General features: G+C 32.9%; 1 protein-coding gene across 1 annotated transcript; it reads left to right on the forward strand.

Moving 5' to 3' along the window:
- The first annotated feature begins 9,794 nt into the window (after positions 1–9,794).
- Positions 9,795–24,019, forward strand: LOC139494813 (uncharacterized). The gene is made up of 5 exons (XM_071282989.1): positions 9,795–11,063; positions 16,724–16,807; positions 18,543–18,593; positions 19,018–19,070; positions 23,298–24,019. The coding sequence occupies exons 1-5, from the start codon at positions 10,052–10,054 to the stop codon at positions 23,814–23,816; spliced, it is 1,719 nt and encodes a 572-aa protein (XP_071139090.1). The 5' UTR covers positions 9,795–10,051; the 3' UTR covers positions 23,817–24,019.
- The last annotated feature ends 2,209 nt before the right edge of the window (positions 24,020–26,228 follow it).

A 26,228-nucleotide genomic window follows, 5' to 3' on the forward strand; every position in this document is an offset into this window, starting at 1 on the left:
TTTCTGTTTGTTGTTGGGTTTATTTTAGAGAAAGGGGGAGGGGGGTTGGGCACGGGTTTTTCATAAAACATTTTTAGAAATAACATATTTATGCACCAGGATTAATAAAGCATCTGTCATTCATCTTTTTATTTCTGTTTGTTGTTTTGGGGGGGGGGGGGGGGGTTAGAGAGGGGGACATGGGTTTCTCAAAGTTGTTTTTGTTTTTGATCAAACTCGAAAAAAAATTATCTGTCAAGAAAAAAAAACACATGCCCCCACATAAAATGAATGTTTGGTGACGAAAGTAATTGATATATTTATATTGTCAGCCAGTATATATTCCGTCATATACAAATAGTTATCAAAGGTACGATGATTGTAATTTAATACGCCAGACGCGAGTTTCGTCTACACAAGACTCATCAGTAACGCTCAAAATAGTTATAAAGCCAATCAAGTACAAAGTTGAAGAGCATTGAGGACCCGAAATTTCAAGAAGTTGTGCCAAATACGGTTTAGGTTATCTATTCCTGGGATAAGAAAATCCTTAATTTTTTCAAAAATTTCAAAAGTTTTGTAAACAGGAAATTTATAAAAATGATCATATAATTGATATTCATGTCAGCACCGAAGTGCTGACTACTGGGCTGTTGATACCCTCGGGGAAGAAACGGACAAACATCGAGCAACGTAAAGTTCCAATGGTGTTCATCATGATGTCTTTTTACATATGTGTCGCTTGGTTTCAGTTTTGTATTTCTGACATGATGTTATTCTCTGAACAATGCATTGACTAAAACATACACCATTGATTTAAAATAGATAAAAGGTGGTAAGATTGCCATTGCACACGTATCCAATATAAACCACAAGACGAGGAGTATTTCAGTCTGTTCTCTTATAAAAACGAAATAGAGTGTAAGAATGCTTAAAATTTCTGTCGTGTTTGTAAGGCTCAAGTAAACAATAATATAGAATTGGCATACGCTGGCTTGGTTTTTTGCAATTTTCTATCGTTTTCTGTGTTGATTACAATTGATCGTTTTGACAAATGCCCTAGTTTTTATGATTTATACTTTACGATCCATTTTCTATATTCAAAACAAAATTTTCATCATTTACAACTGTTTTAGATATCCAAATGTAAACACTTCAAATCACAATCACCTTCAAATATATAAAACTATCTATCTTGTCATAAATGTGACATTTTTATCGTAGATAATGGATTTATATCCAAAAAATGTGAAGTAGCAATATATACTAGATGAGAAGGAAACAGATATTTGTTATCAGCACCAAAACAAGAAGAATTTGATACTAGTATTCTATTTGAAAGTTCAGTGATCAATCTTGCCGTTATGTTTCACTTTTACGAGTTGTTTCCCTTAAGAAGGACCTAAATTTTTATTGTCAATTGAGAACTATCGGAAAGAACCATTCCATCTGTTCGTTATGTATGAAATCCTCTTTTAAGTTTTTCAAATATTTTAATTACATTCGATATGGTTACGGTAACAATTTTCATATCAATATATAAATTTTTTTTGAAAATGATTAAATCGCCTATATATCACTTTCGATTCATCTTGTTTTACATGGGAAGCATTTCATTTTGACAGATTTAGAAGATGTCTGTATTTGGAAATTAGGTACAACTTGTGTTGCAACAATTTGATTAGCCAAATATACTTTTATTCACATGTCAACGGTGCTTCTAAATTAAATAGTGGAATTATGAAATTGAAATATTTCCATAAGGCATTAAAGGCAATAATCACAAAATAACACACTAAAGATAGTCAAAAGAAGCAATGGAATACGAGAATATCTGGAGGATTTGAATGCTAAAAATACTTTAGGTATATTTTTTAAGAATCAATTACGAATTAATAGCAAGTCCATACAAAATCCCTGTCTCTGCGCCTGTAATGCTTTTAGGACCTGTACAACCTCAAAATAATTGCTGAAATTCAGATGCTTGAGGAGAATGTCGTCTTGTCAGTCATGTTGATATCGAGTAATCAATCATGATATAGGAATAAAATGAAGAATGAAAATAATATTTAGAAATAATACGTCACATGATTTTAATCAGTAACGTCATGATTGCGTTCTTGGTAAACAGATCTTTATCTCGACAGGCAATATTTTGATTTGTTGTTGGGCTTCGTTAGTTCCATTGTATGCTTTTTATTTGTTTGATGCAGCTTTAGTTTACCAAAGTTTTTCTTCAATCTCCAATCAAATGTTGCCCAAACATAAAATGCAAATCCATCATGAACAGGGAATATCAAGTAAGTATATGTTCTCAATCACGTGAGGAGAAAAAAACACTGACTAAAGATCTGGTAATACCATCAAGTAATTATAGTCAATTACCACTAGCTGTGTCAATCCAGTGCTTATAAATGAAATAAACGATGTATAAATGTCGTGCATCAGAAGCGCTTTTCTGAATTTACTTTTCACCAGGAATGTTCAAACCCGAATATGTGAAAGCCAGTAGTGCGTAAATACGCTGCAACATTTGGAGCTATATGACCAAATTAACATATACGGAATAACCAAACTTATCTTGGGTTAAATTTACGCGAGTAAGTCGGAAAAAAATATAACAAATATACTGAACTTCAAACATTTATAACGGGAAAGTTCATAAAAACTAACAAAGCAAAGCACTATCATTTAACGGAACAAGTGAAAAACAAATGCCCTAATACTACATCATACATGTTAAAATGATTTCTTAATTTATGAACAGACTTCGGATGTACCGTTTAAACGAAATAAAGGTTAGCAATTGGAGAATCAATGATTACAGATTTAGGCAGAATATTTCTAAATATACAAATGTCACATAACATAACTTAAGACATCCTTAACTATTTTGTCCATTTTTTTGTAATATCCTTTTGGTGTAGTTCGGTACTTATGCATCGCGCCATTGTGTTGCTTTGCTGTGGTAATATTTTGTATTATTGTCTTTCGTGTGTGCCTATGTGCTTTGTCTTAAAGTCATTTCGTTTTTCTTTGTTGCCATCTTTTTTTATTTTTATACTGATTAAAATCATAACACAATGTTGACAACCGTACCCTATTTTTTTTTTTACATTTTTACCTAATATGTAGATATAAAAAGATGTGGTATGATTGCTAATGAGACAACTATCCATCCAAGTTACAATTTGTAAAAGTAAATGTTTGTTTGTTTTGTGAACCCATTATTGTCTATATCATGGAGTTTTATGTGCCTGTCATGCAAGTGAGAGGTTTATGTAGCTATAAAGGTTTAATCCACCATGCATAAGAAAATGTCTGTACCAAGTCAGGAATATGACATCAGTTTTACATTTGTTTGATGGGTTTGAGCTTTTGATTTTCCTAATTGATTAGGAACTTTCCGTTTCGTATTTTCCTCGGAGTTCAGTATTTTTGTTGTTTTACTTTTTACAATCCTTATTATATTGTTCTTGGAACTATCAACAACAACTTAGGAGTTTGTACACACTTTGTCGAATATGTAGGATGCAGTTCTTTCATCACATATGACTTTTATTAAGACTCCAAGATAAACGAAGTCATAATTCTCATCTGGAGAGTAACTCTATCGTTTCCTAAACATTGTAGTTGAATTCAAATGACTTCGAGTAAGTGACCATTTTCGTCTAACTCTCTTATTAAATAAAACTATATGATACATTACGGTTTGTCAACAACAAATCTAAAATTATCCTTAATAGAACAGACACTTGGGATTTACCATGCCGTCAATAGTCTGTTGTCGCGACCAAATACGACTCATTGTCTAATATAAATAGTATATACAGTCTGACTAATATCATATCTACGGATAGCTTGGATTATGATTTCATTGAAACCGCGTCTGGCCATTAGTTTAAGAATCCTTTTACCTACAATATCTGAAACAACGCCCAAAATAACAACGTAGACAATCTAGTCTTTTTCTAGCTATTTAGAACAAACATACAGTTAACTACAGACATTTTTTCAAAATATTGCAGCATTTTTGTTGTCATTTTGACCTATGTTTCTTCTAATCTCATAAGGGAGAGACATATAGCACAACTGATATTGAGCGTCTTTTTGGAGTACTTGGAAATGTAATAATCTTTCAAGTCTAGTTTCTTTCAGTTTTGAAATATAAGAGGGCTCAATCCTTCTGATTGTACTTTTTAATTAAATTTTCATATTCCTCGATATCCGATGAAACAGTTTAGTTTACTTATTTAAAATAAATTGAGTTTACTTATGTATATTTTTCAAGTGTGTCACTGCTGATATATTGATTAAATAGTTGGTGACGAGTACCTATATTTCAAATTCTGTATGGTTGATTCTTCCTAATCCAATCGTTTTGTTTCAGAAGTCTGTTCATATTTTTTTCTTTAATCTTGTCATCAATTTTTAGTTGCTTAGTAGTATGTGAATCATCAGCTAAGTAGTCAGTACTTCGGTACTGACACATGATGTATAGCAAACTATCTAAAGGAGGGGGGTCATCTAAAATTGCTAGTTTATACATTTTCTCTTTTTAATATTTGGTTTATAGGTATTCAACCTTTTTGGTCCCTATCCATCCTTGGCTCCCAAATATATATGGCTTTGAACGTTGCTGACAATGATAAATCCAGAAAAACGCGTAGGACGCATGACATTTATAGCGTGTTCAGTTATTTTTTTTAACAGCACTGAATTGATAACTCTGCTGGTGGATTATCAGTCCCCAAGAATATCATCAGCTCAGTAGCTAGTCTTCGGGACTGACATGATTTATAACAAACTTTCCAAAACTTCTCTTTTATAGATTTTATACAGAAACTTAAGTTTCAACACCCTCATGCAATATTGGCATTGGATGGATTTGGTTATATTTAAAGATGGATACAAAGTAAAATCACAAAAATACTGAATTCCTAGGAAAAATTCAATACGGAAAGTCCCTAGTCAAACGTCAACATGCTATACTCGCTATACCCGAATATATGAAAAAAGGCTATCTAGCTTTTTATATTTTCCTATGCTAAGCTATAGAATCAAGAGTTGTAAGTGGTAAAGTTGAAAATATTCCTTTAAAAATTTCCGGGCTACTTCGTGAGTTTGTTGATCGTCAGGAAATATCTGCTGCACATATGAAGACGGATGTGGTTCATAGTTCCAACGATTTAAGTCCCTGTACATCCTTGGCTTTCAAATATACGGCTTTGAAGGTAAATTCAGAAAAAACGCTACGGACGAATGGAATTTATACCGTGATGTTTTCATATTTTTTTTCTCATTCAGGTGGATGTCTTTCCTTTCCGTGTAACATTTCAAACTTATTGTTTCCTTTTTTTTATTTTGAGACTGGAATGTTTAAATACCTTGTCATATTCGATGATAACAATTGAAGATTTGCTAATTTTGTGATCAATCTTGCTGTTATGTTTCACTTGTACGAACTGCTTCTCTAATGGAGGACCTTAATCATCATTGTCAATGGAGAACTTAATCGATGATAACAATTGAAGATATTGATGTTGAAGGGATTTTATTGAGAAACCCCAGTTAACTGCTAATTCCTGAAAAGAATTTACACGACACAATTGAACATCTTAAATAATCTAATATGATAAAATGTTATGTCTTGGTTCTTTCTTGTTAATCTGTCGGAAGAAAGCGAAACGTTCCCAAACTTTTCTGACTCATTATCCTGAAGCTCTGACATTTGAAAATATTGAATAAAAATACCCAAAATATCAAACTCCAAAGAAAGTTAAACACGGAACGTCCTTTATTAAACAGCAAAATCAAAAGCTTAAACACATTATACGAATGGAAAACAACTGCCATATTTCTGACTTGGTACAGGCAATTCCTTATGTAAAAAAGTGGATTGAACCTGATAATCCATAGTTCCTAAAATCATATTCTGCAAATGTAATAGAACTGTCAAAAGAGTACTCATCTGCAATGGTACAACAAAAACGAGACGAAAAATACCAAAGAGATATTCAAACTCATATAGAAAACAAACTGACAATGCTATGGCAAAAAAATGAAAAGTACACAGCACATAAAAGACTGAGAAACACGAGCCACGCCAAAAACCGGTGGTTATCTCAGGTGCTTCGGAAGGGTAGGCAGATCTGCTTCATATGTGGCATCCGTTGGAGTGCTCAGTTAAGTACAAATCTGCAGCTGGCGATAAGTCGAATTCGGTGAGTCATATTTAGTTATAAATGGACAGGATTATGGTTACAACAACTGGTGCACATCCGTCGTCATATGTGCAGCAGATATTTCCTAACGATCAACAAACTCACGAAGTAGCCCGAAAAAAATGTAAAGGAATATTTTCAACTTTACCACTTACAACTCTTGGTTCTATAGCTTAGCATAGGAAAATATAAAAAGCTAGATAGTCTTTTTTCTAATACTAGTATTCGAGTATAGCGAGTATATCGGGTTGACGTTTGATTAGGGACTTTCCGTTTTGAATTTTTCCTAGGAATTCAGTATTTTTGTGACTTTACTTTGTACCCACCTTACAAATACTTGTGTAATAGGAAAGATAACTCAAATTCTTTACTTCTAGTTCTTATCAGCAACATATTCAAATGTTCTGTTCCCAGAGGAAAGGAAAGGAAAGATCGATCACCCCTCGTACATTGACATTTTTATTGAAAAGTAAAGATACGGTATATACGATTATTCCACAAAGAGTGAGAGGTGGCACAACTTTCAGGTTGTACTGAGTATGGTCTGCTCTGTTCATTGTTACACATGCTTGTTATGTTCTTATTGTGATAAGAAGTGTCATATGTTTACTTGTATGCATTAACATTTTTCAATTATACTTTTCAAAAATTAGTAATACTGTTTACATACTGTTTTGCTAACTCAGTAAATGGGATATAATGATTATTATATAGATCAACTGTCAAAAAGTAGTCAATTCTAGGTGATAAATTATTTTGTATCTTTTATTACAAATTCTATTTTTTCATAATATAATGTTGATACGTACAAAGAGATACAACTCTTATCTTCCTTCTTTTCCATGCACAACATATACATTAAAACCAATAATTGTTTTAGATACTTTTATCTTTATTTTCTCAATTAATATTTAACACAAATGATATATTGAAACTACATTGTATCTAATAAGAATTAAGCCTCATATACAATTAAAGATTGTCGTCGATTATCTCAACGTGATTAGTTTTTTTCTCGCTTGAGCCGAGACGACGAAAGCGAGAAAAGTTATCGAGTTGCGATGACCAATGATAATCTGTTTATCGCTATTTTACCTATGACGACGTTGTCAGTTTCATGTCAATTTCATTAAGAAAGCCACGTGCCCCCTTAGTTTTTAGCAATAATTTTCTCATCACTCGACTCTGCTGAGAAAGAAAACTATCAGTCCGTAGGATCAAAGGAAAATTTCGTAAATTAGCGATAATAAGGATTAATATCATTTTGAATTTTTTTTATACATTTTTCGTACATGAATGACAGTGCCACATAAGCCTCTAAAGGCTGGTTGGTATAAATATACATATTTATTGACTGCATATGTTTAAAAATGTAATAACTTGTATTTCATGTATGTGTACCAAGTTGTACTTTGAAATAAAAAAATATCTATCTATACATACATAAACACGCGCTACATGATTAAAAAAAATATGATTAAAACAAAATCATCTTTATGTCAATGTCGACGTAATAACTACTATGCTGATGAAACTGTCAGCCCATATCTTAGTAACAACATACATACCCTCTATCGTATCATTATGTTTCAATCTTGCTTGTTCAGACTATGCTGACTTTAAACAAGTGTGACTGCTCATTGCGCAAACAAATCTCCAAAAGAAGAGTTAAAGATACCAAACTCATAAATCGAAAATAAACTGACAACGCCATGACTTAAAAATAAAAAGACAAACAGAAAAATAGTAAAAAAAGACACAAAATAAAAAACTAAAGACTTAGTAACACGAACCCCACCACAAACTGGGGGGATCTCATGTGCTCAAGAAGGGAAAGCAGATCCTGCTCAACGATTGGCATCCGTCGTGTTGTTCATGTTATTACAAACCCGGTAAATAGTGTAATTCGGTAGGTCACGTTCGTGGTGAAAAGAGCAGTGGATTGTAGTTACGACATAAGGAACATGATTTATATAGCAATAATCATGAGCTTACTTGTTTGTTTGTTAATTAATGGTTACTTTCACTTTATACGAACTTGGTTATATGGTAATAGTTTGTAACCCGGATTTGTTTTCTCTTAATCGATTTATGACTTTCGAACAGCGGTATACTACTGTTGCCTTTATTTATTGGTGAATGACATAAAGTATCCGAAGAGAACCATCCACATCTGGCAGGGAAACTGGCAATATTTTATCAGAACACACATCACAATTCACAACCTCAGAGTCGACAGGTTAGTGAGCACAATAGATGAAATAATTAGAGCACTAAGACCCCTGGATCGCACTTGATTAAGTCGAATACGTGTCATGTACACGAATTATGGTGTGATACATTAGGATTTGTTTCTTTGATAACTAAATGAAATCATCATAGATACCAGGATTGAAATATTGTGTTTGTGCCAGACACGCGTTTCATTCTCAAAGACTCATCAGTGTCGCTCGAATCCAAAAAAAAAAAAAAAGGGCCAAAAGTGTTGCCAAATACAGCTAAGGTGATCTAATTCTGAGGTAGAAAATCCTTTAGAATTTCATGAATTCAAAGTTTTGTAAATAGTTAATTTATAATTATGACCATATCAATGATAATTCATGTCAACACAGAAGTGCTGACTCCTGGGTTGGTGATAACCTCGAGGAATAAAAACTTCACCAGGAGTGGCATTGACCCAGTGGTTGTAAATTAACTCATCATAGATACCAGGATTGAAATATTGTATTTGCGCCAGACACGCGTTTCATCTACAATAGACTCATCAATTACGCTCGAATACAAAAAAGGTAAAAGGCCAAATAAATTGAAAAGCTGCAGAGCATTGATGACCAAAATTTCCTACTAGTGTTGCCAAAAACAAATACAAATAATCATGAGGTAGAAAATCCTTAGTATTTCAAAAAAGGAGCGTTGAATTGCTCAAAATGAGATTTGATTATATTAATGCTTTTTATCTGTTGGTTTAATACAAAGATTTTTTAGATACCTTTTTGCTGTGGCTTTCTTATTCTAAATTTCCTGCTGCTTTAAGATAAAATTTCCATCTGATATCCGACGTGACAGACTGTAAAACAAAAATCATAAACTGTGTTACAAGTACTGTATGAGGGTCTTAAAACATTTTTTTTTCAATTCTTTTTAAAGGTTGTGTGGAATTTAAACCTTTATAAGATTTTAAAATATGAATATTTTAATTAAAATTATCGATATAAATAAACGAATTTGCGTTATCTAACAAATGAAATTAGCAGCAATAGTATAACAATTAACTGCCCAAAATACGAATTTTGACACTACATTTCTTTTGAGGGATGTTCCAGACCAAATTATTATGAAGAGTTCGTTAACCATTCAACAAGAGCTGATAAAAAGGAAGCTTGATCTTAGGTCTAAGAAGGAATAATTAAAACTTAATAATTCATTCCTAAATACAATACTGACAATAATAACGCACCAATGAGAGAAGAAGGAAGTATCATCTTCAGTAGCAAATATAGCTGAGGAATATTATCTTCGTGAAATTGTACACCATCTCCCTACTGATATATATCCACTTATTTTAAACGTTTTCGGTTTTTCCAAGTCACGAAAGCCCCTTGTGCAAGGTATACACTCAATTGTTTTGTAGATGTACTACATTTGTATATTCGGCATAATACCTCTATTCAAGGGATTACTAAAAATAGGTAGTCAGTCAATCGCAACAGGGTGATATTTTTTTATAAAGCATTATGGTTAAATCACGGTCAATGTCGATATTTTAAATATCTTAAAATTGCACATTGCTAGAAATTGCGCATTACTTTGCACCAGGAAGCAATATCTGACTGTATGTAAATAATGCAATGGAATCGACAGAAGAAACAATTGATTGGTCAGAAAAATCTGCACCCCTCAAAGAAATACTCAGAGACGAGAAACTGCCTATTCTCGTTAAAGTGGCAACAGGTTTTTATAACAATGATAGCGAATCATTTTCTCCAGGTGATCTCATAAGGCTGGATTGTCATAAGTACATTCAAAAGGTGAGAGCTGATGTTTTATCTGCAAAAAATAAAAAAATAGAAGAGATATTTATTCCGCTTGAATACAAAGGGAAAGTTACAACTACAGGAGTAAGAACGAAGGGAAAAGCTTTCCATTCTGTTGAAGAGTTAATAAAAGTTTTTCCTCGGTATGTAACTGTGACCGAGGCTTTCACATCACGAAATACAGAACGTTTTTCAGCAAGAACAGTTGAAAAAGGAGACAGTCTTGAACTTGATAGATTTCTTGATGGAATAGGTTTAGTTTGCACGGATATGAAAACTGGTGAACTTTTTGTCATTTCAACATCAGGGCAATACAACCTTACTTCCAAACCAGACAATAATCAGTACACCATAAAAGAGGTGATTGATCGCTTTCCTTTACCTCAAACTGTAACATTTGTCGATGAAGAGGTACAGAAATTTTTTACAACAAATCTTGATGAAGCACTACCCAATATCTGCACATTTACTGGTAGTTTGACACTTTTGGGATTCATTACCGAAGAAGTTGTCGTAGGCCATAGTAAGCCTCAGACATCACAGAAGGATGAGGGAAAGTTTGTACAGAGAAATGTCATCATGTTACCTACAAACGGGGATATCGTGAAAGAACTTGAAGTGTATCTTGCCATCAATCAAGGCGACAAAGATTATGAAATTTTACTGTCAACAAATGTTTCACAAAGCCAAGATATGTCAGCTGTTGATAGCATGCTGTATGTTGATATGGTTAAAAAGCAAAGACCTATGATAAATCTGAAGATCAGAGAAGAAGTGCCATATTCTGTACCACCTCCAAAACTTCCTCCTAGAAGACAAAGTTCAGGTATAAGTTAACATTTTATAAATTAAAATGAAAATAAAAATAAATGAGTTGTGGATATCTTACGTTTATATCATGACTGTAGATGGAAAAAACTGTAGGTTCCATGGAGCCCGGGATTATTGCTATAACTATTGGATCAATTATAGTTTTGAATACTATAGTATCTAAAACACAATAATTGGCTAAACTTGTCATTTAAAAGTTATTAGAGACAATTGTCGATTTTTATCATGTTGACATAATACTTGTAGGACTTATTTTCCTAATCATTTTGGCTCTTTGAACAATAATTTTAAACCAAAAACCCAAAACTAGAAAGAAATGTCAATTATTCGTCTTAGAATTAGCCTTACCATTTTGTTCGTGTTGACTTGTTTGTAGATCTGGTCTTGCTGAGTATTTATGTTATTTAAAATCTCTATCTATGTGTTATAGTTTATTTATAAGACATTAACTTAAAAACATGAACAATGAAAGGCAAATTAACTGCCATTTCGGTCATTGCAACTTACTATTGAATCTTTTCTTGCTGGTGAGTTTAACTGTTTACAGATTTTCTCTATCTTCTATAGTTTCGCCTAAGACGGGAATAGTATCAGTGAAGGGTTATAAGACATCAACACTTATAGTTGATTGATTATTTTGACCATTTTGACTTATGTATAGGTCTAGTTAAGTAAGGCAACTCCGCTTATTTAGTTTTTATATCTATTTATTGTAATTATCAAGGTTATAATTACCCGGTACCTGACGAAAAAAGTGTAAAAAATGTTATTCAGTGCAACCCATGTTTTGGCCTAAGAGCCATGCAACCAAGTCCAAAATGAAGTTGACTGAAAAAAAGGTTGTGTCGATATATGTAGCTGGTCATTTAAAACTGCTGTTACACGTTCCCATTATAGCCATAATCGCAAAAATGGTTAAAAAAACGGCTTTAATATGGCCTTTGACTTCGGAAATTTTGAAGAAACTTTGGTTCTAACTCCCTCGAGTAATTATGGTAGATTTAGTTGATATATAGGGTTCTTTTTTACTCTTGATCAAGTATTTTTTATTATCCTTGGATTTCAGAGTTTTGTTTTAAGCGTTCCTGATGAAGATTCAGAAAAGCACTAAGGACACACCAAATCAATGAAGCATAAGTTTAATTTTAAGGGCATTAACTCTAATAAGGAGTCAGTTTGTGTTTTTGTCATGTTAATTTATTTAAAGGTAATGTTTACTTTACTAAAGCCCCGGTCACAACAGATCGTACGATTTTTTGTCGTGGAAGATCTATAAAGATCTATAAACTAGTTGTCGTGGCACTGTCGTGCAAACTGTCAAAAAATACTTCGAGTGGTCACACGATATGTCCCCGATGGGTACACGACAGAGAAAAACAATTGTAATTATGCTGTCGTGGGTTTGTCGCAAGTAGGCCGTACAACAGTCGTGCGACAGTCGTACGACAATTGTGAGTTGTTTGAGCCTATATTTCAGGTTTTCATGCCATTGGATGCGCGTGTAACTGTCGTGTCACTGTCGTGCCGCTGTCATACTGAATACGAAACATAAAGACAAAATATACTTCTGCCCTGTCTTTTTCGTACTTGAAAGTTATTGGATAGTAAGAAAGCTATTTGGATTAAACCTTGTGAAATTTGCATGCATTTACGTTATTGTATAGGCAAAATGTATCATTTGGTGTATATAGGAAACATAAACCGTTCTGCTATACTGCTACTATACTTGTGAAAAACACTTGGCAACAGAAACGCATTCATCTTATCTATATAAAAAAAATCGACCCAATTTACATAGAAATGGACGTCTTCGTGCATTTGTGATCGCAAATAAAATATGTTCCGGACCTTATGAGTATTTGGACCATACGTGTATGGTTGGACCATATTAGTATACCCTTATGGTCATGATATATGCGTATGGTCCAAATACTCATATGGTCCGGAACACATACATGATATTCTGTGCGTTGTCGGTCGTCTATTAATTTTTTTCTTTTGTTGATGGATTTGACGTCTTTCTGTGAGTGATTATTTGTTCATGACTTAAAACTTACTTGCCAATAATGTAAAACAAGACTTGATTTATAAAAATGTCCAAACAAACCATGATTTTTTTTTAAACATACATCACATCCATTGCAAAAGGCTAAAATTCGCCAGGTCTTTAATTTCAACTAAGTGAGTTGACTAAATTAATGTTGCGGACCATTTTCCAATTTCCATGCGGTATCCCTATTTTTTTTTTCTCGCACATCTTTTATGTTTGTTTTTTTCATCCCAAGACCTCTTGGAGCTTTCATTCTATAAAGTGTGTATTTTGCTAATGGTCGAAGGCCATACGGGGACTATAGCTTGATAACGCCTGTTGGTCCCTGGAAAGAATGTGTCTGATTGCCTATCACACTTCATATTCTTATTTTAACATGCAGTTATATCTATGATAAGAATGAAAATTGAATTGTCATTGAGACAAAAACCCAACCAACGAGCAAAAAAAAAAAGAAAAAAAAAGACCAAGATCTTTCGTATCAAGGGAATTGCTATAAATATATTTATTTCAGGTTAATAGTATTAGGCCATACTCAAGTTATAAAATAGATCTTGTCGTCAACTTTTGCAAGCAGCTTCTATGTTTCTATAATGCACTGTTCATCTTTTTTGGGCTTCGACTTTTCCATTGGACAGACAATTTTGTTTTCGACTGTTTTAAAAAGATGCATTTTTTTACAAAATCATACAAGTAAGGAGTCTCTGACCTTTGGTAGTGTTGTATGTTAATTAATGTTTGTTTATTTATTTGTTTAGGAAATAAGTATGACGTACATTTTCACTGAACTAGGACACTTTTTATAATAGTTTTTCGATATCGCTCGGGCAAAAATAATCACGAATATAATGCCTACCCATGTTAAAACTACAATAAAGTATAGTTTGCATCAATTATTTCTTGAACCTACCATTTTTTTTGTCTGTGTTGGATTTGTGTGGCATTGAAAAAAACGGGTATAAACTACACAGTGCAGCTTCCAACAAGAATACAAGATTTATTGATTTTCAAAATGCGACCAAAATTAAAAATTTGCTCGCAGCGGAAAAAATTCAACAGTTTGATTTTCATTGAAATAAAATAATTGTTATGATTTACACACCGTTACTTTTTCCAATATAAATATTCGAACTATTTTGTTTGTTGTTTCCTTTATAAATTTACATCATTTTTAAAAAGACCACGCGTCTTCGATATTTAGAAGACTATAAAAGCGATGTTCATTATCTTTCTTCTGCTGTAAGTTTAATTTAGTTATTTTGTGTCATAATTGCCATCTCGTATGTTTTAAATTTGAATAAAGAAGATTCAGGTTGTCTTATACGTCAATGATACACACACAAAAAAACGATAACAAATAAAATAAGGTGCAACATTCATTCTCCATGAAAAGAATACATCACATGGATGTAATTTTTGTAAGAAAAATACCAATTTCGTGAGAAGTGTTGGACTTGAAGAGCCAAGGCAAACTGACAAATATCTGAATGAACGAATCGATTTATGGTATATAAAAAAAAACAAAGCCCACATGGTTAGCATTGAATAAATAGAAGGCCACTCTTAAATGATCACAACGTAGAAGTTTTTGTTCTCTTAATCAATAAGATATTTTCTGAAATAACGCGGGTCCCTATTAACTTAAAAGTTTTTTTGTTTTTTTTTACCATGAATAAACTTTTTTTTTTTTATTATTATTTATTGATATCAGCTCTGGACATTAATATTCTTAAAAGTGAAACTGTTGTAAGTGATGGTATAACAATTAGAATGAAATTCAAAACAGTGTGGCTGTGGCCATTGATTGACACATTAAATTCATCCATTGACTGGGACAATTTACGTGAACGTTTGTCTCTAACGACCACTGTTCACGACGTTTCAACGATAGACATTTAAACTGTGGGGTCACCAAAGGTTTCTTAACGCCTTTAATTATAAAATAATTCGAAAAATTAATCAGGAATAACCTTTATGTTTTGATTTATATAATTGATATAAATCAAAACATCGCGTTATTTCTGATTAATTTTTCGAATTACTTTATTAAGGTGTTGAGAACCTTTGGTGACCCCATAGTTTAAGTGTCAAGTTAAAAAGTACATAGTGAGCAGTGGTTGTTACATACAAACGTTCACCTAAATTGTCCCAGTCAATGGATGAATTTAATGTGTCAATCAATGGCCACAGCCACACTGTTTTGAATTTCATTCTATTTAAAATAAATTCCTTAAATGATATGTGAAAAGAAAGTTTCATTTTATGTATCAAAATGTGTAACAAATGATTATTTAAATCCCCACTTGAAGGCCTCCGATAGACTGAGTGAGCATAAAATCATCGCCCACGACAAACAAGTTAAAGGTAAACTTTTCAGTACAATTACTAATAAACGTTTTACTGTCGACCACACTGTTATGAATTTCGTTCTAGTTTATATTATAATTGTTCAGCGAATTTTAACCAGGATGCCCCTGAAAAGAAAAAATAACAAAAGAAAGGTGGTAGCAACGCTAACAGGACCACATTTTTCTCTTGTCGGAGTCCGGCAAGGCGCCTTTTCAGCAAGGCTAAGCGTAACGTTCTGGTGGAATAGCCATCCTCTTCAAACGGCAGACGGTATGTTTTTCCAAACATTCATTCCCACCGAATTGATTCTTCTAAATAAAACAAAAATATGTTGCACGACTAACGTACCACTGTCGTACGACAGACAATCAATGTTGGTATTCGTGAGACAATCGTGCGACTGTGTCACTATAGTGTCTTGCGACAGTCGTGAGATTGTCGTACGGCAGTCATACGACAGTCGTACGATTGTTTTATTAAAATAGTTTATGTTGATACCCACGACAATGTTTTTTATCGCACTACAGTCGCACGATCGTGGTAAAACACTCTCACGACAGCTACAAGACGGTGACACAACAAAAAATCGTAGAGCAAAAATGGTGCATGTCCAATTTTCGTCCCACGACACACGACAGCGCCACGATGCTCAAAATTTCGTGCGACTGTCGTACGACGATCACAAATGACCCGCGATTTGACAAAATGTCATGTCGTGGCGCTGCATAGATGTGTCGTGGGTTCGTTGTGACCAGGGCTTTAAGTAACCTTCTATCTATAAAAAAATAAAAATAAAGTTAGAATCGTAGCTTTGCGAAATTTTCTAAACATGGGCAGTTCAAATTAAATGCCAAAATGGATTATACAATTTTAAGGGAAATAGATATTGACCAATAAGTCACATTCGCCATAGTAAGGTTTACTCCTACTCAAGTTACTACGTCCTTTAGTTTTCGAATTCATTTTTGTTGCTTTTTACTTACATTCTTTGATTGTAAATCGAATTTTTAAATGATGTAAGTGGTCTCTGAAGGTATCGTTGCTTCTTATATATGTTTTTTTTATGTTCAGATGTAGTTCAGTTAGAGTTTAAATGCACACAAAATTTCAGATACATCAGAAATAACACCCAATCATGCATTCTAGTCCTTCAGTATTGTATTTTGGAATGTTTTAAGTCTATCTACAATTATATTTACTACCTTTTTGTAGTAAATTTCCAATATTTACTATCTACCAATAACTTATTTTTCCAGTGGAAGCTCGTCCACCAAATTTGCAAAGATCAATGACAATTCCCAGAATGCGGGATAAGGATGATGGCTATATAATGATGTCAGGTAAAATTGTGCATATATGACAGTTGAACAAATTGTAGTTTCAGACGTAATATAGATTACAATCAACAATTGAGAGTAATGATAACATGGTACTCAGGACTAAACATAAAATTATGTATAATCCTCATTGGTCTTTGAGTGCAGTCTATATCTTTTTATAACTACACACATCGTGCACTCTTTATTATACCAGAGGCAAAATAATATACTTTCCATAGCCCCAATTTAGTTTTCTCGTAAGCTATAGTTGTTAACTCTCTGTGGTTTGGTCTCTGGTAGAGAGTGGTCTCATTTGCAATCATACCACATCTTCGTATTTGGTATGATATTCGTGTTTGTTTATTTACACTGTGAAGAGACACGTATTTTTTGTGCAGAATTGAGATTCAAGGGAGAAAATTTTGTTAGAAAAACAACAGGAATCCTATATAATTTGGACTAAAAATAATAGTGGTGTTTTTCCTCTAATTCTAACAAGGCTTCAATGAAAAAAAAATCAACTTTCTTACGTCTGTATCTCGTAAAATGCTAATAGTATCACCTATTGGAAAACAAATGTGTTTTGCAATTTAGATTGCTTCCTAAAGTGCGTTGTGAAGAGGCACGTATAGTAGACAGGAATAATGTTGAGCTTGAACATTTTAATTCCGGTAAGTTTAGCTAAATGGTATATATTAAAGCTGTCTTAAACAGATAAAATGAGTTTTAAAGCCGAATTTTGAAATAACCGATTGCAAGTTTTCACAGTTGTGTCCACGTTGATTTTTATTTTTTTATCTTTCAAAGGAGCCTTTATCAACAAACAGTACTTTTTTAAAAAGCAAAACGGTTATCTTATATTTAGTATTATCAGAACATATAAAAAGGAACACAAATAGAACCAATCAGAAATATTTGAATGTTCAATTTCAACAGTATTCCCGTGTACTTTACTTTTTCATACAGATGCTAGAGCATGGCCCCCTCCACTTTGTTTATTTTTTTGAATGGATGTGTTAATATAGATACAGTCAGAAAATGACTTAGAAATGCAAGCTATTTTTTCTTTCATATATTGCCATATTGCTAATACCATTAAAAAATATATTATGTTTGGGGGTTTGATTTGTCTTGTCCATAAGAATTGTGAATTCCAATAGAATCGTCCGTGTTTGTGTGTTTCCTATTTGTTATTGCAAAAAAAACATTTCTCGTGGTAAGTGTTGTATCATGTTGCAATAGTGGTTTCTATTTTGAAAAAAATATGTTGCTAACTTATGTGGTGGCGACTTCACGAAAACCCCTTTTTATTGTCTTTAAATCACAATGCTAATCAGTTTCACGTTATTTGCTTATTATCTTGAAAACAGTATATAGACAAACGAAACAGTTCATTCAAAGTATATTGATTAGCAAAAAAGAATCTACAAAACTGACAATATGAAACCTTCAAGTGACTCGTTAATATAGGAAACTAAAAACAGCAGTAACGAACATTTAGACAAGATATACATAAAAAAAAAGTCAAATGTCCAAAATGATCAGTTGACTGTTCATTGGAGTTTGTGTCCTTATATGATAATTTTCAGGATTTTTTATGGTGTTTTTTTTTTATGTCTATATAATCTTGAAAACAGAAATGAATAGATCGAGCTTAATTAAAAATACCACTAATATGTTATCTTTATTGTCCGACGTATAAACAGAAGCATTCTGATATTAGGGAAAACAAATTATTGGCAAAAATATTTTTCAGACAAAAAGGGTGATGATGAAACCGATGATTACGAAGTAATGGACGAATCAGGTAAATTCATTTTTAACTATTTAATTATCTGTAGATTCTCATTTATTATATGTTTCTTCATTTTTGCATTGCAAGCAAAGACGAATCTTTAGAAAATATTATGATATTACATAGTTGACAACTAAAATAAAAAGGTCAAAACAGGAAAGAAAGACGTCTTTCGTCGTTGAATAATATATATGCTCCTATGGCTTTGGATGTTTTGCATTCTGAAAAATCAATAACCACTTAACGACCAATCTGATTGGAACATCTCAACCATGAAAATTTATTATAACATTGTTTCTGAAAAATGTATGTATTTCTCAAAGCAGTGCTATAATTTTCGTTATGCAATTGAGGGAATTGTAAATGTCAATACTGAGCTCAGAATTGAATTTTGGTTCTAAACTAGCTTCAGATTAATCCAATTTAAATTTTCCAGGTACAAAGGAGATATTTTACAAAAGAGAAATGACTCAAAAATCAAAAGTCAAGGTAGTGTGTGTTTTTTTTTTTATTATTGCTCATAACAAGGTTATTTTTTTCTTCTTCAAATAATGCGTACCCAGTAAAGAAACTGGACATGGCATTATGTTTATGAAAATGACTTAAGTTCGGTTGCAATCAATCGAATGAAGTAATATAAATCTTTGTATACTTTTAAAAGAGTTAAACTGTACGGTGGGTATGGTTGTCCTGTGAGAGAACGTTCTGTGCTGGTGATTTGGTCCTGTCAGGTGCTGGTGGGTCCTGATTCTGTGCTGGTGGGTTTGTTTACATTGTATCAGAACGGCAATAAAACGACTGTTTTGTTGCTTAATTTTTCTCTGATGCGTCATTAGTACCATGCAAAGTATATTACAACAATATTACATTGCAAAAGTCGTGCAAGTTCGTTAAACGGAAGTGTCCTGACGCGGTGCTGGTGATAAGAAAAACGGTCCTGGTTCTGTGCTCCTATGTCCTGGTTCTGTGCCTTTATATTTTAGTTAAAAGTGGCATATATTCAAGATCATTGATGCTGTACTGTTATTGACTAATTAACTGTTGTCTGCTTTCTTGAATTTGACATTGTTGTGAATCTGTTTACTGTTATTATAAGAGAAAAAATACCCCTATTTTTTTTTTTTTTTTTAAATTAACTGTAATCTTATTTATTGGCCTGTTAATGGAACCCTTCTTGCCCCCTTTTAACTTATATAAGAAAATATGTTTACGATTTTCGGGATTACGATCATTTTGCAAGATCACCAAAATACGTTGTAATTTTTACAATACTTATATAAAGTAGATGATGTGTATGTTTGTTGTCAATGGACAAATTTCCATAAGAAACCAAAGGAAGTATGTGTTAACAACCATACGTCATCGTACGACCTTCAACAATAACCCATAAAATAAAAATGTAAAAGGTTTTGCATAAAAAGGAAGAGCAAAAATATATAGATTTTTTTTATTTTTTTTTACATAAATAAGGCCGTTAGTTTTCTCGTTTGAATTGTTTTACAGGGTCTTATCGGGGCCTTTTATAGCTGACTATGCGGTATTGGCTTTCCTCATTGTTGAAGGCCGTACGGTGACCTATAGTTGTTAATGTCTGTGTCATTATGGTCTTTTGTGGATAGTTGTCTCATTTGCAATCATACCGCATCTTCTTTTTTTATAAAACAATACAAATCTACACACACAAAAAACTGGCTTAATTTCAACTGGTTATCAACCCGAATCGCTATAAGATCATATATAAGCTCACATCTGTCGAGGGGTTGTGTGAGGTTCATGTATTGTCTTGGCGTCCGCAATTACAAAAAGATCTTTTCTGAAATTACTTGACCAAATGTTACCAAATGATTTTTCAAGAGTGAATCTAGGAAAAACATTATTCATCAACAAACATGACCACTGTCTGTTAAAATGTATTCGAGTTTTTAGTTACAGCCGATTCCATTGAGTATGTAGGCAAAGGTAATATCTTTGGTTAGCTTGCTTGTTAGCTAAACCGTGACTTTTCTGTTCAGCAAGCAAGATAACCAAAGATATTCCCTTTGTCTACACACTCATTGAAATCGGCTTTAATATTGCAATAGTTCAAGCAATTAGGGCAAAACTTACCGAGTAAAAAAAATCAAAAGGCTAATGTCTATCTACCTTGCACATTTCAGAAAATTCAGATCAGATAACGAAACTGGGTCCAGCAACATTTATAAGCAATTTAAGATTTTGACCCCACAGTTTCCATTCACCACAAATATTTTCGTTACAACGAATCATTTTAAATCCAAAAATACCAGTTGCAGCCTTTTGTTTATCTATTAATATATGTATACGGATAAAGTTATGAAAGACAGCAGGGTCACCAGGGTGAGGAGTCCATGTCATCTGAAATAAATGCTAAGCATAGATCTAGAAGGCGACAGATAATCATGACATTAAAAAAACTCTCTTCTTTTCGACTTTTTTCGAACAAATTGACACATAAAATGAATTATATAGTATTGTGGAATTTTTAACTTGTGTTCAATTCATTGGTTACATTTTTTACTAGGATAACAATCCTGTCAAGTATGAGCTGGGTAAAATATTTCAGAAAAGAAGATGTAATGTGAAAGTTTCCGTGCGTCAGGTGCAACAGCATACGAACAGCTAACATGCCTTGTCAGGGTGGAAGCTAAAAAGTCCACGAAAATTTGATTTAAAACCTTTATTCGTTCCAACAAAGTTATTGAGATTTTGTTGAGGATTTAACCATCTACGACAACAAGAATTTTTTTTTTAGAATTTACAGCTCTTCTATAAATATATGCAAAGCAAACTATTGATCAAATTGCTTGCTATGATTGTTTGCTGTTTTTAAACGACAGGTAAGTAGTCTGTTTACTATATACTAGAATTTGTTTGGACAATAAACATTAACTTCAATTCCTGTCAGTTTATATTTGTCAAATCAAATCCCAGTGTGTATTGAAACTCCGCCTACCTATTGTTTGAAAACATCCAAGCAAACATAGCAAGCAAGTCAATCAAACTTTTTATTTTGCATGCTTTTATAGAAGAGCTGTACTATATAATGCAAAGAAGCGTTTAAGTCTTTCGCAAAAAAATACTATCAATTTCTTTTTGTCCTATGTAAACTTCCGTACCATTCATGATCATTAAATTGAACTGTAAAATATTTCTTGGTACCTTCTTAATTCCTTTATAAGTCTTGTGTAAATATAATTATGAAAATAACTGTTGTGAGCACAAGATTCACTGCACACTTTTAAAGTTCTGCTTCATCAAACATTAAAATGTGAACTTAAGTTTTGAGACTTTTTTAATCGACACGATTGGGATTGAGAACATGGTTTATCTATTTGTTGAAAATGCGGCTTTGAACTAGCTTTCAGTACCTGCGAGCATTCGTTGTTCAATAATTTGTGTCTTTGTGTTATTATTTTATGTGATAAATTGTTGTGTTGGTACACCACTGTAACAATGAAGGAGGAAATGAGAAGGGTTGGTTGGGTGGAAATGGGGAGGTGTATGCGGAGCGCTTACAAACATGTCTATGCGGTATGGGCTTTGATCATTGTTGAAGCATCAATGTAAGGGGTATTTAATATCTTAATTACACTATTCTTATTTTAGATACAATATATTGTTATCTTATAATTGACGAAAGATGTTGCCCTTTTATGTAAATATGTAATACAAGTTACGATCATTTGAAAACACAAATGGATGCACAAGAGCTAAAATAGGAGTCATAGATCCTATTGACAAGAATTATCTGCCCAATTTTATTGATTTTGTAACATTTGTTTCAAATATGACCAACTTCTTATCCAAAATCACCAGCACCGTATCAGGACCCACCAGCACAATGACAGGACCCACCAGCACAGTATCAGGACATGAATAAATTGAGAAAATGCTAAATTTTAATACATTGCAATGTTTTTTCACAAAATAGTTTTGTCGTGTGGATTGCGGTATAGAAAGCGGACTCGATGAGCATTTTTGTTTTATTTTTTCAATTCTAGATTTTCTGAAAATGAGCATTTTTGTGTTACGCTTACTGAAACAGTGTAGATAGTCAACTTTTTAATGGTTTATATATGAACCCATAAGAAACAAAATTGAAGAATCTCAACTGTTTTCTCCCATTTTTTATGAGTGAAAATGTAAAAAATCATCATTTTCGACTTTGTTTACATTTTTTCATTGATCACCAGCACCCGTCAGGACCGAATCACCAGCACAGAACGTTCTCTCGCAGGACAACCATACCCACCGTGAACTGGGTTGTTCTCGTTGTTTTTCCGTAGATTTTTCAGCGTCACACTATTTTTTTTTAATTTCTTTTGCAGTCATCACATTGACAATCCCATTCTCCTTATATTTACATTTATTTCTATGAATGTGGTTTCTGTGCCATGTCATTATCTTTTTTTAATTTACCATCTCCATTTACAAAAATAATTAAACATGATAGCCTCTTCAAAGTGTCTTAATCCGTATCGTTTCTATGATTTTTAGAACTTCACCGAATAAGTTAAATGTTAATAGATTTGCAACTATATGTCATTTATAGTATCTGTAGTAGGCATTGACACACTTGCACTAATCTTGTCAAAATCACTGCACCAAACATTCCTCTGCATTACAGTAGTGTCACTTGTAATACCTATAATAGCTCATTTTTAAACTCCATCTATGTTTTCTTTTTAAATCTTCTAGAAACTAGTTGGTTCAATTGGAAGGAAATTTCCATCTAGCTTGAAAAATATCTTCGCTCAATCATCGTATAATACAAGTAGCGGAAAAGAAATGGGAAAGGATCACGCAAGTTGCAGGAGTGGAGTCAAACAAAAATATGAGAAAAACTTAGAATTTATAGGAGATTTGAAAGAAGGGGAATACACTGAAATATGTGATACAACGGTTAAACCTGTTTTAGTTGTTAAACCAACGTCGGCAGTTTCACCTCAGCGAAATGCAGGACTTCTTAATGATGAAGGTTTAAAAGATATGTCAGTTGAAGAACTTGTTGCTTGTTTTCGATTTTGTAAATTAGACATTTTAGCAGATTTATGTGAAAAAGAAGCCTTTGATGGTAATATATTTGGAAGTTTAACTGATGAACAACTGCAGAGTGGACCGTTCAATTTACGGCCTGTAGATTTAATTAAAGTACAAAGTGTTAAAAATGGATGGAGACCGATATTTAAAGAAAAAAATGTTTCTACCAATCAATAGCTTATCAACATCAAAAGAACAAAATACATTGTTAAATATAAATATACTATAATCATCAAATGAAAAAAAAAATTATTTTGAATGTAAACTGAGTCCCTCTAGACTGTTGAAAAGCATTAACCGTATCGCATTTAAAAGTACACCTTTTCGACATAGAATAAGCGAGTATTAATCATATTTCGCCTTAAGAAAAAAATAATTGCTGCTGCTTTTTCATTGAACATGCATCATCTTGAATCAAAAACAAAGAATATTGTCGCTACTGATCAATTTGTTGCAATGTAATATATCAGATTAGAAATATTCGGCCTATCTGTCTCGAAAAAAAAACCATGGTTTATTCTTAGAAACATGCAGTTATTCTGCAGAATGTTATATTTGCTGTTGGATTTTACACTGACCATCGTTGAACCGATTCCTGATCAAACACATTTGCAGAAAGCACTGCATGCAATTCTTCTTAATATTTTTTGGGGGTGTACAACGACTGTTCTAATTCCCGAAAGATATTTTGCGAAAAGAGATGCTCGTTGGAAACCCTCGTGTATTTGTTAAACAATTGCGTTCCTTTTCATTGCATGTTTGGAAATACTCTTTTATATGTTGATGGCAAGGATGGTGTTTATATTATTAGTTCGTCGAATATCAACGAAAAAACACCTATTTCAGTCGGTTTTTTTTACCATCGAATTGAAAGGTACACTCGGGAGTGAAGGTTTGGATGTCAAACAATAGTACATTTATATAACCGCCTTCCAGTTATCATCCCTTAACGGTCAGAACTATCTATACAGTCAACCTTTCTTTAGGCATTTGCATTTAAAATAAACACACACACGGAACCAAATGACACAGGAATAAACAACTAGGGGTCACAGTATGGCATTCATCAATAAACAAAGCCCAGGCAACAGTCATCTATAAGTAGCCCAGAAATGACAAATGTATCTCTAACAATTCAAACGAGAAACTAGCGACATAATTTATGTTCAAAATAATGAACGGAAAAAAATATGTTACACAACAACTAACGACAGCCACTGAATAACAGGCTCCTGATTTGGGACAGGCAGATAAGGCTTCTTTTTGTGATCCGTGCATGGATTCCAAAATCGTGTTTTTAAATAAATACCTACCTTACACAATTTTTCAGATATTTAAAAGATATTACTTTCTCGGGCAGATATCAATATAAGTATCTTTGAATGTTGTCTTAGATATTCTCTGAAGGTTTCTAATCAGAAAAAAGATAAGTAGATGTCATATCAACGCTAAAGAGACAACTGTCTTTCAGAGACCACATGACGAAGATGTTAAAAACTATAGGTTACTGGACGACCTCCAGCAATGAGCACCCATACCGTAAGTTAGCTATAAAAGGTTCCGGCATGACTTTAACCATTTCAGAGCTGGTTTTTATACGCCCGTCAAAATTTTGACCGGACGTATTTTGGTATACGGACGTATTATGGTATACAAATGTCCGGTGTCCGTCCGTCTGTCTGTCCGGCGTAAACATGTCGCACCGTAACTTGAGAAAGACTTATCCAAATTTCATGAAACTTAATATAGTTGTTTCTTATGATGGTCAAATGATCTGTATACTTTTTGGTGAAAATAAAATTAAAACTTTTTGAGTTACGGCACTTTGTAACTAAAACAGGGGTTGGTTCTTTTCACATGTCGCACTATATCTCAAAAACAATTTTTGATTATATTATTTTGATTATTTTGGTTATATTAATCTTAAGATCTGCATACTTTTTGGTGATGATTCAAAATTTCATTGTTGAGTTATTGAGTATTTTGTGAAAAAGGGGGAGGGTTTTTTTTACATGTCGCGCCATATCTCAAAAATGATTTATGGTTATTGCTTAAAACTTTACACACTTCTTTGTTATATCAATCTTAAGATCTGTATACTTTTTGGTGATGATTCAAAATTTTATTTTTGAGTTATTGAGTATTTTGTAAAAAAGGGGGAGGGTTTTTTTTACATGTCGCGCCGTATCTCAAAAACAATTTATGATTATTGCTTAAAACTTTACACACTTCTTTGTTATATTAATCTTAAGATCTGTATACCTTTTGGTTTTGATTCAAAATTTTATTTTAGTGATATTTAGATTTGTCAAAAAAAAAAAAAAAAAAGAGGGGGGGTTCACATTTCCCGCCGTATCTCAAAAACAATATATGGTTATTGCTTTAAACTTTCTCAGAAACTATCTATGATTATTGCATTAAACTTCCGTACCAGACGTCGGGCGTATCATACGCTCATGGCGCAGCTGGTTTTTTTTTATAATGTTATTTTGTTCTTTTCTGATGGTGTTTCTTAGCCCCCCTGAATCTCCGTTGTTTTATGGTGGTCTATTGACAGTTCTGTATTTGAAATCTTTGCTGGTCAATCAA

The sequence above is a fragment of the Mytilus edulis genome, chromosome 1 (assembly GCF_963676685.1).
Source record: "Mytilus edulis chromosome 1, xbMytEdul2.2, whole genome shotgun sequence".
Taxonomy (NCBI): Eukaryota; Metazoa; Mollusca; class Bivalvia; order Mytilida; family Mytilidae; genus Mytilus; species Mytilus edulis.

Coding starts and splice junctions, on each gene's coding strand:
- LOC139494813 (XM_071282989.1), top strand. CDS start 10,052: ATGGAATCGACAGAAGAAACAATTGATTGGTCAGAAAAATCTGCACCC. Junction 16,808..18,542: donor TGGCTATATAATGATGTCAG/GTAAAATTGTGC, acceptor AATATTTTTCAG/ACAAAAAGGGTGATGATGAA. Junction 18,594..19,017: donor CGAAGTAATGGACGAATCAG/GTAAATTCATTT, acceptor TAAATTTTCCAG/GTACAAAGGAGATATTTTAC.